Source organism: Solea senegalensis, linkage group LG14, assembly GCF_019176455.1.
Source record: "Solea senegalensis isolate Sse05_10M linkage group LG14, IFAPA_SoseM_1, whole genome shotgun sequence".
Lineage (NCBI taxonomy): Eukaryota > Metazoa > Chordata > Actinopteri > Pleuronectiformes > Soleidae > Solea > Solea senegalensis.
Window position 1 is genome coordinate 2,629,015 of NC_058034.1, and position 13,956 is coordinate 2,642,970.

The window sequence follows — 13,956 nt, forward strand, 5'->3', positions numbered from 1 at the left end:
GGTCTCGCTCCAGTCCACAGAGACATACAGTGCTTTAATCATATTTAATGTGGCTTATCTGGAACTATTTTAGGAAGAACATAGATATCCTCAATTGCATGACTGAACTGAGGCTGTCAGATTTGTTAAATGTGACTGTTGTGCCTGATCGTACACAGACAAGATGACTGACTAACAGCAAAGGGAAGATTAGTCCGTGTTGACTGGGGATTCTTTCATGGTCAGAGTGTAAGTGCTGAAATAGACGGATGCAAATGGCCTCTCGAGCCAACAGTTGAGAGCAATGCCTTTGTATGAGTAAGTAGCAGGAAAAAGTTAAGAGGAAAATATCCAAGGTCTAAGATGAGTCTGAAAAGATGCAGAACTTCTTCAGGTTTTCCCCCCAAGCTTGTGTTAAAAAAAAGAAAAAAAGAAATCCCCCTACCCTTGTGGTTTGAAATGCAAAGTTAACAGATTTACTCCAGCCCCCTTCCAGGCTTGTATAGTCTCTCCTAATCTTTTTTAATGTGTCAAAAGGTTTTCTTGAGAGCCTTTGTGAAATTTCACACTTAAGTTGTTTGCAAAGTCGCTCTAAATCACAGCACAGGGTGAGGGTTAACTTTTCCACTGGGGTTGTGGAAAACTTTTTGAAAATTGTGTGTGTATGTACTGTTTGTTCACACGTGCATTCACGCTGTGGCTTCTGCATTCATGTTGTGGCTTCTGCATTCACGTTGTGGCTTTTGCATTCATGTTGCTTCATTCACGTTGCGTTGTGCATTCACGTTGTGGCTTTTGCATTCCTTTTGCATTCACGTTGTGCATTCACGCCATTCATTCACGCATTCACGTTGGCATCCTGCATTCATGTTGTGGCTTTTACTTTCCGCGTGGCTTCTGCATTCACATTGTGGCTTCCTGCATTCCATGCTTCCTGCATTCACGCATTCACGTTGTGGCCATTCACGTTGTGGCATTCGTTGTGGCTTCCTGCATATTGTGGCGCATTTTCACATTGTGGCTTTTGCTTTCACGTTGTGGCTTCTGCATTCACGTTGTGGCTTTTGCTTTCACATTGTGAATTCTGCACTCACGACTATGGATACTTGGACTCAAATCAAGCTCAGTCAAGCTACGGCAGCAGCTCGACTGAGCTGTGTATGTAAACGTAGAAACTGAGACGTAACGCTGAACTTCTAAAAGCACAGCGATAGAGACAATTCTAGAGTGAATTACTTGCTGTGTTACTCGCAAAATAAAGAAGTTAATGTGACATAATTTTTTGCAATCTGGAGCCTAATGAGACTTATATGGAATTGTCGCATAAACCAATCTGAAAACAACCACTGTATTTACAGACAAACGTAATGAAAACATTAACAAATTCCAGCAATGCCTGTCTGAATCAATGCTCTCCTAAACACACTGTCTGCAGTCAAAGCTAGGATCATCCGGGTTATCACTGTCCTCATAAGACCAGAGATTCAGACCAGTGAACATGTTTTAATTTCTTCAGATTATGAAGTACAGTGTATCCACGTACACCATGTCTGACATGTTCCTATAACGTTTCAGCCTGTGAACACGAGCACTGTTGTCCTTGTTCAGCCTATATTACAGTACAAGCTGGACTTTTTTCTCAATGGGGCAAAATATTAATTTATACAATAAACAACAATAGCCACATTGTAGCAGACCAAACAAGATAGTCACATGTCCTACACATGTCCTACAACCAACACCAGATAAAAATGAATGTATGGTTTCATTGTTGAGATAACCTCAGTCACTGGAAAACAATAACTCACTAACTACCAGAGATCACATGCTGCTTCTTAACCACCTTCAGCTCTTTTTAACTGATCTGCACAACTTGTTGGGCCGGATTTTATCTATCATTTAGTTTTGTATCTCTTACACTGGGAGAATGTACACAGTTAACCATATGACACGTTAAAGAACGTTAAAATTCAGTGGTGTAAATAAGCCGAGCAAAGTCAGCTACGGACTTCTCACCGGATTTATTCCCAATGACATAGATTTACTCTCTCATCATCTTCCTCAAATATTCAATACAAAAGTTCTGTATATGTATTTGAATACATCGTTACAGTTTTTGGAGTAATGGTCAGGCATGTGATTGCTTTTGTCCATATGGTGTATTTCCATCTGATCCACACCATGTAAATCAGACACTACTGCACAGTGTGATGTAACAAGCCAAAAACTCCTGTTCTCCCTTTCTACACATCGACACTGTCAGAGATTTTTCAAAACCTGTGTTTTCAGAGGCTTAACCCACAGTTGGTGAGTGTATGAAAGGCCAAAACACACTGAAAATGCAACATTTTCAAAAAATACCTGCCTCTGTGTGGACTGGGCCTCAGTTTTTGGGGGCCACTTGCCTCATTTTTATAAAATTTTGCAATTCAGATCACAGAGTAGCAATTACAGAGCCTCCATTCCCAGTATTACACGTTTTTGTGCCGTCAAAATTATACTTAAGCAGTGTTTTTTTAAGGTAAAACGGACCTGCTATATTTTTAAGTTGGCCTACATAAGAGAACAGCGTCTCATCCCTTCAAATATATAATATGAGTTGCCCAATTTGCTGAAAATAAATGCTTCTGTGATTTTTGCCAGTTAGGGAAGGGACAACTTGCTTGTCCTTTCTCGTCATAGCACTAACACTGTCCTGGACCCTTCGTGATTATCATTGACAGCTACTTGAGTGATAGTTAGATAGTTATTATGAACATCTCCACCACCACTCATACATTCTGGTTCTGATTTTTATGCGTTTGATTAGTTTCATCACCCGCAGAAGGAGTGAATCCATTCTCTTAATGTAATTTGTGGAAAATGTACCATGACAGTGTAATTATTTTGAGGGGACCAATTTGCATTTCCAGTGCTCCGCTAACTAAAATGTTACAGTCTGTTCCAAGGCCTTGAAGATAAATTAATAATCTGGAGTATTTAAAACCCATGAACTATTCCAATTAAGTAATTTCACTTCCTAAAGGGCAGACTGGAGATTTTTCCATACATACGCAGACAGACACACTTTTTAAGTAAACACTGGGGCTAATCAGTGAGACAGAAATCTGAGTGAGAGCAGAAAATATTTTCTGGAGCTTTTAATGGTTCCTTAGGGGCTTCCCTCTGTCTTAGATTAGATGGGATTTAGACAAAGTTGATGCATACACCTCTCTTACCAAAACATGGAGTTGTATCAGTAGGTTCACTGACTTAACTTGTAACACTATCAGGGATGAAAAGAGTTAAGTTAAGAGTTTTTCTTCACTTTACGCAAGGGAATTACAAGGGAGCGCAGCAGAGCTGTAAACCACAGCTATTTGTGACATTTCTCTGAAGCAGGCTTTGATCAGCTTTAAAGAGAAATCGATTGGAATTGTTGCTCTGCCCCAATTTAGAAGACATCTCATCAAAACTGAGATGCAAAGGCTTTAAAGCCTACAAGTGTTCATTTTTGTTCCCCCAGTGCTGCAGATTTAGTAATTGACTGATTTTTGGCTCCAGGCAATAACCTAATAAGGCCATCCAAGGTTAATGATAGACCCTTTTTAGACTGGCTGGATGTCTGACACCGATATGTAGTGGTAGTGAAAAACAATTATTACATTCACGAGAAGACACTCAGGGCAGAATCCTCTGACATCCGAGTGAAACCTGTTATTAGCTGCTGTGTTTAGCCACAGCTTTTGCTCGTACATCCAGTGTCGTCGTTGGACGTGAGATCAAAGTGCCTCAGTCTTTTAGATGTTGGAGTCATAGCGGTGTTTGTCGTGTCGCTGCTTTACAGCCGTCTCTTCCCAGCAGCCACCGGTGCCCGCAAATCTTTGTGATTTAACATCTTTCACATCCAAACAGCTGGAGTCAGCACAAGTGTCATGTGCCATTGCCAATCTGCTATCATGGCGTCCTCTGCCAAACAATTTATCCCTTCCCCTGCTGCTTTATTAGCCGTAGATTATGGGTGATTGCAACAGTGTAGAGCCTCTGCTGTCGAGGTAGCCTTGTAATTGAATCTGGGGAGGCAGAGGATAATGATTTGAACATAAACCACACTATCGTTAAATAGCTATACAACCATTGTAGTTCCAACTTTTAGCTTAGCTTTTAGGAATTGATCAAAGATTTTACTTCATCACGTTACTGTAAGTTTTGAGTCCCCTTGTGATGTGGCTTTGAACAAAAGTGTGGTTAACAGAGGGATAAGTCTCAATGACTTCCTGAGTTTTGAAGTTTTATCGAGAATGAATGCCTGTTCAGACTTGATATTATGGTATTAACATCCATCGTGTGTGATCTGATCTCATTTGAATAGCTCTTAGAACAGGTCTGAATGCACACGCCGCAGCTTGAATGGCTCCTGAGCACCAATCACAAAAACCACATACAGGTGGTTGGGTTTCAGGTTTTAAAAATCGTATTTCATGTTGCTGCAGCGTGAGTAGAGGTTTGATTCACTCTCACTCTCTCTCTCTATCAGCCAATAAACAGATGCGCTCAAAAACATTGACAACACAGTCAGACTTGTTGAAAACATAGCTGCTTATAAGGACTGTCCTCAGGGATATTGGCAAATGTGTTTAATTTTATTTTGTAGAAATATTTGCTTTATGTATAAAAAACGTTGGCTTTGCTTTTAGCGTGAAGTGTAAGTTAGTTTTTAACAGGAGCACATGCAATCTGCTGTTTTTCAGAACTCTGGATCCTCTGCAGGCTCTACTCCCAACGCTCCCGTCACTGGTTACAAGCGGATGGTCATTCCAAATCAACCTCCTCTTACAGCCACCAAGAAGTCAACACCCAAACCTCAGATTTCTGGGGGAGGCTCCTCCACCCCTCCTTCCTCCGGTAGCCCGGCGGCCAAGCCTCAAAGCCACATGGCTCCTCAGCCTGTCCCAGCATCCTACGCTACAGCCTCAACCCCAAGCCAGCCCACCTTTAATGTCCAGGTGAGGTCAGCCCAGCCTGGTCCTCAGCATCAAGCCCCCAGTGGCCAGTATTTTGGTCAGCAGCCTATTCGCAGCCCTGCACAGGTGCAGTACATGCCCGCTCAGCCCAAAGGTCCCGATTTTGCCTATGGACCACCACAGCCTGGCTTCTCCCCAATGGGTCAGGGTGCATATCAAGAACAGCACCATCCAGGCGTACCTCAAGTAGCTGGGCTGAGCTCCAGAAGACCTGAACCTGTCCCCACCCAAGCATACCAGCCTTCTGGGCCCAAGAAGACCTACATCACAGATGTCCCACCAAGCTTGACTCCCTACACTTCCGGACCAGCCATTCCACCAAAGGTAAGAACATTTTTATTATGTGCACAACACACTTAATTAGATGGTTTTTTTTTTACAATTTTAATTAATCTGAATTTCTAACTGACAGTAGGCTAAAAAAACAGTTCTTGCACACTTGCATTATTTTGGGTATGCACAACTAGACAGAAATCAATACATTTCATATATATGCCCCACTTCCGCTCATTCATCCTTTTTGCCACTTTGAGGCACTTCTCATCATGTGATTTGGTTGCAGTAGACTCAGAAGAATTGCTCGAACATTCATCTTCCCGGTCCCTAGTTTCCAGCTCCTTGGGAATCCAGAGCCGTTACCAGGCCAGCTGGGATGCTTTAATCCCTCCAGTATGTTCTAGGTTTGCCCCGGAGCTTCCTCCTAGTTAGATATCCCTGGATTACCTCCACAGAGAGGAGTCTGGGAAGCTCATTGAACACATAAACCACCTCAATTGGCTTTGGTGAAAAGCATAGCGGTTCTAGGTTAAGAGACCTCTGCTTATCTCAAAGGGAGGACCCAGACACCATGGAGAGAGAAGTGGTTTTCACCCTCTTTAGCCGAAATTCAAAAGTGTGTGACTGGTGATGAGGGATGAAACACAAATTGATTTAATCAAATCCTCTAATGTTGACATTTGCTCCTTCTTCATACAATTTTGCTTGGAAACAGATTTACATACATATATGTATATGTATATATACATATATATATATACATATATCACAAACGTGTCCCAAGGCATTGTGAATAGTACGTCAGCAACATGCTGTGAATGGTGAACCATGGCCTGAAGAGGTGGAGATGTCTTCTTGTGGACACTGGTATTGTCGTGTTCTGGTGGCCGAGGCTTTGCTTGTCAGCTTTGTTTATTTTTAGTATCTCTATACTATTTAATAATGTAGAAATGTGTGTGTGTGTCTGTGAGATTGTGTGTGTGCGCGCCTGCACTATAAACACATCCATTTGTACTGCATCAGATGGCAATACAGTGGGGAGCTCCTTGCTGTCTTTCATTTAAATGCTGAGAATAAACAGTTGTTTTAACCTTTATGAATTTTTGAAAGATCTTCTCTGTTGGGGGTTTTACACCATCTGATTTCATTTGTCTCATAAAAAGTACATTGTATTGAATATACTGTATTTACCCACTGTGCCACTTTATCTATCCGTCTGTCTGTATCTATTTATTGTTATTTTTATACAAACACATACATTATTTCACAGTTAACTTAAATATGCAGTATTTAAGCACCAGTATATATATATATATGTATATATATATATATATATATACATATATATATATATATATATATATATACATGAAGCAGCGATGCCTTTCGAGTGAAACTGGCAAGGACTATTTACTTAATTTTTTTTAATCCTTCCCCACTTTATTTATCGTTTTGATGCACTGCGTACAAATACAAACATACACACATAAACAAATTGTAAAAGTGGAGACATGGCGTATATGTAAATAGAGGTGTGGCACCCTCTGGAAGTAAATATAAGCAGACGACGGAGCCTGGCTGCGACAGTGTGACAGCCCTTTACATGTAAATAAAAGACATTTCAGGGACTGTTTACTTTAGAGCACCTTAATTAGTTAATTAAAATATCAATATATTTATCGATTATCGTATTGTAGGAGGAAGGACGACGATATTCGATATTTTTGACCCACCCCTAATATTTCAGTGGTATTTGACTCCTGATATCTCGTTAGGCAGAATGTTGCGTATTGGAACTTTAAAGGGTCTTGGGTCCACCCTCAAACCTTCAAAACCAATGCAAGGTGTTCAATGCTGCCCCTTTTTATCGAACAGCATGTGATGGAGCAGAATGAAATGAAACACTGTCATCCCTTAGAACATAGTAGTGAATGCTACAGAGACGTCTATTCTCATCTGTATAAACAGCCGTCAACAATCTCTGGAATTTGCAAGGCCTTTGAGTTTCTTTAATTCAAGGATTTTATGCTGGTTCCAAATACAAACTGGGCCTCTCGGCCTCTGGGAATAGCCCATCAAGGACTGTACTTAACTAAATACAAATTAGCTCCAACACTGCGAGTTGAGTATCTTAAAAACAAGTCTAATTATATTTGTTCAAAACAAAAGTCTGCATTTTGCTTGAAAAGCTCGCTTTGGTCCCAGTATGATGCATTATTAAAAAAACAAAAGGTGGCGTTTAATAGATCCACGAGTATCTCTTTGATTTAAGATAAAAGCAAATCACTACTTTTACAGATATAGCTCATAAGCTATATATATATATGAGTGTGTGTGTGTGTGTGTTCACATATCTATTTAATTTCCAAGGATATTAGAATGTAGTGTAGCAGGATAATGGGCTCCCTGTCCTTCCCCCCGTGTTTTACTCACGTACACTTTGAAACGTACAAACTCACTGCTGCTCCATTTGCACACATTCATCAAAAGAGAATGATTCTAAATGATTCTGCCGTGTCGTGTTGACCCACCTGACCCTTCTCTGACATATTCAAACCTTCGCTCTAATCCCTGCTTTGTTCGTGTGTGCCCAGTGTAGCCGATTCATTTATTTATTTATTTATTTTAATGCCCAAACGGACTGGAAGCGCCATGAAAGCCAGATTAGCGTTAAATCAAAATCTGTCAACTTTGCCTTTATGATCGTCACTCTGCTTACCCCCAGTGTCGTGACATGTTCATAACCTTATACAAATGCTTTAAAAATCTGCTTAAAATAAAAAAAAAAAATGCCTCTTTTCAATCTGTTATATAAATAAACCAAAAGGAAGTGATTATGCATTTGTCACAATTATCAAATGTTATCTGCAGCTATTGAGTCTTAGTGGTGCTTTTTAGATAAAACCCAAGAGGGGGGGAGTGTGATGTTGATTGAGGACTGTATTAAAGAGACGCTTGATATAATTGAGTGCATTCATAGAGGGTCAGTGTCATTAGAAGTCCAAGATGATGAAATTCTTGCTCCAGCTGCCCGCCACGTTACCCCACATGCCCTTCTGTCACCCAGCACACACACAGACCACAAACGTGTTCCTCCTCACATGTAACGTGGAGGTAGGAAAACATCAACAGGCTCCGAGGACGCCCAATTACCCAAATCCACCGGTGTTTGATGTCTGTTGTGAAACTAACTAAGTGGCTCCCGGTTAACACGCACATTTCCACGAGTCTCTTCTGTCTTTTCCCGAAATGGGAGGGAAGCTAAGCTGGATGATGACTTGTATTATGGCTGATCTTGAGTGACGTTTGGCAGGGGAGGATTATTTTGAACTGTTCAATCCCTGCAGCCAGTTAAAGCCTCCCCTCGAAGGTCAGTCACGGTTTCAACTGTCAAACATGTTTGATTATTTGACATTTCTCTGCCTTCCAGTCTTGGCCACTGTGCCCTTTGACCTGGACAAGAGCATTTCCATATGGCGCTATCACTATGGCATAAACACGTATTCATCTCCATAACTAGTGCGGGAAATGTTGTTTATAACTGAATACCAGGAGCAACACGTTTGAAAATCTACTAAAGGCATAATTCTATTACTTGTAAATATAAAAATATGATCTGCATAAAATAAATGACTACCATTTCCCTTTTATGGCTAATTAAATGGGCATAATGCAACATTTTGTATTTATATTCATAAATAAGCAATATTTCTCACCAGGGCCTGACGTTATTTATTCAGTGTTTCTCAGAAATAAATTGACCTCTTAACTATAGAAGTAATAATAGTTAAAAATAATTAAAATAAGGTAATACACACTGTGGTGAAGCTTTCTTCATTATTAAAAGAAGATTTCTGCTTGTTTTAGCTTCTTAAATGTGAATATATTCTTTATTTATTTTCTCCAGATAAGAAAGAAATCATTAAAGGTGAATCATTTTGGTTTGTGGATAAAACAAGACGTTTGAGAACCTCATCATGTCCAGGTTCGACAAACACTGATCAACATTTTTAACGTTTTCTGACATTTTAACGATGATTCGATTAATGAGAAACTGATCGACAGATGAATCGATTTATAAAAATGCACGTTAGCTGCAGTGTCCAGTGTCCACAGAAGAAGACACGCGTTAATTCACAGATCCCTTATTGTGAATAGTGTAAAAAAAAAATTAATAATAACAATAATAAAAAGGATTATTATTATTAGACTGTTTGGGGTAGGGTATTTACCATATATTGATATGAGGCTTCAAATATTGCTCTATTTTAGTTTATGTATATTTTCCTCACACCCCCAGTTGAGGGAAAATTAGACTCCGGGGAGCCACCACAGTTTTAGAGGAAACACTGTCTCACAGAAACAAGACTGCACCCCTAAAATCACCTGAGCAACAAAAGTAGCAGGTAAACTTTTCAGCTTTTTTCCACCAGTGAGTAGTTTTCAGTGTCACAAAAATCACGTGACCTCAGTGCTCTGTAAACAGCAGAGATGGTGGTCGAGAGGAAGAAAATGAGGAAACCACAGCAGTCTTCGACTTGGTGCGAGAAGCAAATATTTCTACGATCATATGTAAAAGCAGCATAAACCTGCTTTTTCCCATCACAGTTTTTAACCCTGCTCGCCGCTCTTGTATTATTATGTTGTGACCCAGACTCTTGTCCCGCCCACTGCTTGTCTAGGTGAACTAACTCTCAATCTATTCTACCATGAATGGGAACTTTTAACAGTTGTTTTTGAAATGGAACAAAAAAATGAACAGTATCTTAATGGAAACCAAGCTTATCTCACTGTAATTGCACATTTATTTTTCACTTAAGTATTTTCCTTTTCAAACTCAGCAGCAATTAGAGAACACTGCCTAAATGGTGCAATTGGTAACGTTGCATCAGAGCTGAAAAATGCAGACAAAAGCCAGATACTTCAGGGTGTTAGTGAGTTTATGACCAGTGGAAGAAGGGGGTCTCAGACCATAAGTCACCTCTAAATCATAGGCTCTTTTTTTTGACATTATTAGATAAGGCATCCAGGCCAGACATGACTGTTAGATATTCTGGGACCAGGTCAATTCAAGTGAATGACATTCTTAGGCGTCTAATTCACCACCAACAAGACAAGACATAACCAAAAAGACTTCAGTGGACTAGGAAAGACATGCACATCAATTGTCTTTAATATTACCTGTCAGTTAAAACTATGCCCCCAGGGTTACATAGAAATATGGAATGAAAGAAGAAAGAAAGAAAAATAAAGGATTTGACACTGACGGACAATTTTGGGTCCACTACCTGGGAACTCCCACTGATACAGTAATAGACTCGTGTTTCGTCTAAAAGTAATTTTATGGAGCTGGTACCTCATGTGTATGAGTGACATTTCTATTTATGCTTTGAAAGACAATCAGGCGTGAACTCTTGCTGTCTTTACATCATGTCCCCTCCTCAGGTGATTGACCCCAGCCACCTCAAACTCAGGAACTACGTGCGGCTCCTAAAAAAAGCGTTGCCGGCGGAGTGCAGGATTACTAACTCTACTATAGATTTCCAGAGCGCATTCTTGTCCCGGTGCAGAGTTTCCACGTGTAACTACAAAGTGAGAGCCTTGGGCTTAAACAAGATGAAGATGATATCGACAACTCCGCGCATAGATGCACCTTGAACCATTTAGCATTTTGTTTCACACAACAAACAAGCGGATATTTTAAGCCATATATTGACATTCTGGTATCCCCACAATGTCCCTGCTTGGAAGCAGCCTTTTAAAGCAGCTCAGTTCAGATCAGTGGTTTAATGCAGTCACCAACCTTCCTCTGACCCACTGATCTGTTTTTCATTCATTTCACTGCATCAAATAAAACGTAGCATTAAAGCACTCCTTTATTTATAGTGAACAATCCACACAATTTCCCCCTGGCTGCATGGAAGAGAAATGAATGCTTATTTCACATTCCATAAAGATACTTCTACTTTTTGATAAAGCACAGTAGAAGAAGCCATTTTAATTCCCATCATATTCATCATATTTCTTTGTTTGCTACACAAAGTCTGCCAAATGAGTGCATATACTGGAGTGTCCAGAAAAAGATGACACCACTGAAGGAAGACTGTGTGTCTCTGCAACCAATGCACCTCAAAATAACATCTCATTTCTCAGTGATATTGTCTCTACAGTGCAATTACAAACACAATGACTGTTAGGGAAACAAAATCGTTAAGTTCTACTCGCGAGTGAGTGTTTTTACAATTCTGTCTTTTTCCCTTTTAAACGATTCAAGAAAACACAATTAGAGAAATAAGCACAATTGAATGATTCCCTCTTCTTTTTTTTTTACCTCACAATAAGTGAAGTAAAACAAATATCTTACTTCCATAATGCACAGTGCATTTTATTTTTTGGGTTTTCACCATACATGTGGTTTGACCGACACAAACAGGACACATGTTGTAGATTTTACTGCCTTTGAGTTTTATTGTGTGCTCTTTGTTTAATTTTACAAAATTAACACCTCAACACTCACACCCAACCCCATATACTGAGAATAAATTAAGATTTTAGCGCTGGAAAATAAAAAAAAATGTTGAGCTCATTGTCATGGTATAAAACTTATAGCACAATGTAACTATGGAAATTAATCTACTTCACATTTCATTTTGTCATATCGGTAAACATGTTTCTGAGGAATTAATGGTCTCAATCTAAAAGTTTGGGGTCTTGTCCAATAGAATGTGATGTGAGTTTTGTAAATTATGTTCCCATGTGGAGAGGGGCTGAACAATTAATCGAAATCTTCCTTTGTAATAGTTTGGTGGTAAATGCATCCATACTGAAATATGATGATGTCATAGTAACAGCTAAGTTATAAAAAGAGGTAAAACACTGATATTGTTATCAATAGATACTCAAGGTTGTAATATTGGTATCAATAGATACTCTAGGTTGTGATATTGGTATCAATAGATACTCAAGGTTGTAATACTGGTATCATTAGATGTTTGGGATCAATAGATACTCAAGGTTGTGATATTGGTATTAATAGATACTCAAGGTTGTATATTAATAGATACTCAAGGTTGTGATATTGGTATCAATAGATACTGGTATCAATGGATACTCAAGGTTGTGATATTGAGATCAATAGATACTCAAGGTTGTAATAATACTCAAGGTACAATAATATTGGTTTCAATAGATACTCAAGGTTGATATTGAGATCAATAGATACTCAAGGTTTTAATACTGGTATCAATAAATATTGGGGATCAATAGATACTCAAGGTTGTAATATTGGTATCAATAGATATTTGGGATAAATAGATAGTCAAGGTTGAAGTTGGTATCAATAGATACTCAAGGTTTTAATATTGGTATCAATAGATATTTGGGATAAATAGATAGTCAAGGTTGAGTTGGTATCAATAGATACTCAAGGTTTATTGGTATCAATAGATATTTGGGATAAATAGATAGTCAAGGTTGGTTGGTATCAATATACTCAAGGTTGTTACAATAGGTCAATAGATACTCAAGGTTGTAATATTGGTATCAATAGATATTTGGGATAAATAGATAGTCAAGGTTGAAGTTGGTATCAATAGATACTCAAGGTTTTAATATTGGTATCAATAGATATTTGGGATAAATAGATAGTCAAGGTTGACGTTGGTATCAATAGATACTCAAGGTTGTAACATTGGTATCAATAGATATTTGGGATAAATAGATAGTCAAGGTTGTCTCGTTGGTATCAATGAATACTCAAGGTTGTAATATTGGTATGGATTCATACTGGCATCATCTGGTACAAAGGGGATAGTATCAAGCCAATGTTAATCTACACTCAGGGTGACAAGTATAACACAACACAACACCAGCTATAGGTGTCCTCACCAGTGTCTTGATACTGTTGCCCCCTTTAAGATCATGGATAATGGATGGTGCCGGTTTCATTCAGCTACTCACTAAAATACTTCATGCATACCAACGACCCCTGACAAATTCATCAACCGTGGTCACCACCACCGTCTTGATATACATTATGTCATGTGTAATGCAGTCTTTGATTAAAATAAATATATCTGTGTAATGAAGACCACAGCAGAAGGTCAATCGCGTTGACTCCATCTGTAAACACAGTAAACACAAACTGACTTCAGTCAGATCATTATCTGCTGCCTTTAATGCTGCAGCAGATGCCAGGTGGGGATGTGCATGATGATTCTTTGAGTTTGCAGAACATCAATAGTGAGTTGGGCGTAGTGATTAACTAGTGAGCCTGGAACAGAATCTGTGAGGTGTAAGACCTCCGTGACGGCAGCCTAGAAATATTTGGTGAGTTAACTTGTCTATAGTTTCTCTATATTTTTACACAGCAAATACACGTTATAGTCTATGGACATACTTGAAACCTGTAATATTTTGAGTGGCCATTAGGAGGCAAGTCTGCTTTTATGTGTGTCTATGAGAAAATAAGCCTACTTTTCACTTGATTTATGACATAATTAAACATTTTCCTGTTTATGGTCTCAATCCTTCTTCAGTAGAGCATGGTGTCCATTTTGTAAATGGTGGCCTCAGCTGTAGTGTGATTGAAACGTGGCCAATGGTGAGACCTTACACGCTCCGTAAGATCCGCCCCGTTGCTTCCTGTGGTTTTAAAACCACAGGTTTGTGGATGACTAAACTGCAATATGAAGGCATA

At 39.2% G+C, this 13,956-nt stretch overlaps 1 protein-coding gene across 3 annotated transcripts in view; it reads left to right on the forward strand.

Annotated features, from left to right (window-relative positions):
• Positions 1 to 13,956, forward strand: part of LOC122780680 (LIM domain containing preferred translocation partner in lipoma) — a 147,498-nt gene that overhangs the window by 81,139 nt on the left and 52,403 nt on the right. For all 3 annotated transcript variants that reach the window (XM_044043820.1, XM_044043821.1, XM_044043822.1), the window contains one exon: positions 4,710 to 5,306. In XM_044043820.1, coding sequence (XP_043899755.1) covers positions 4,710 to 5,306 — 597 coding nt within the window. The remainder of the gene's footprint in view (positions 1 to 4,709; positions 5,307 to 13,956) is intronic.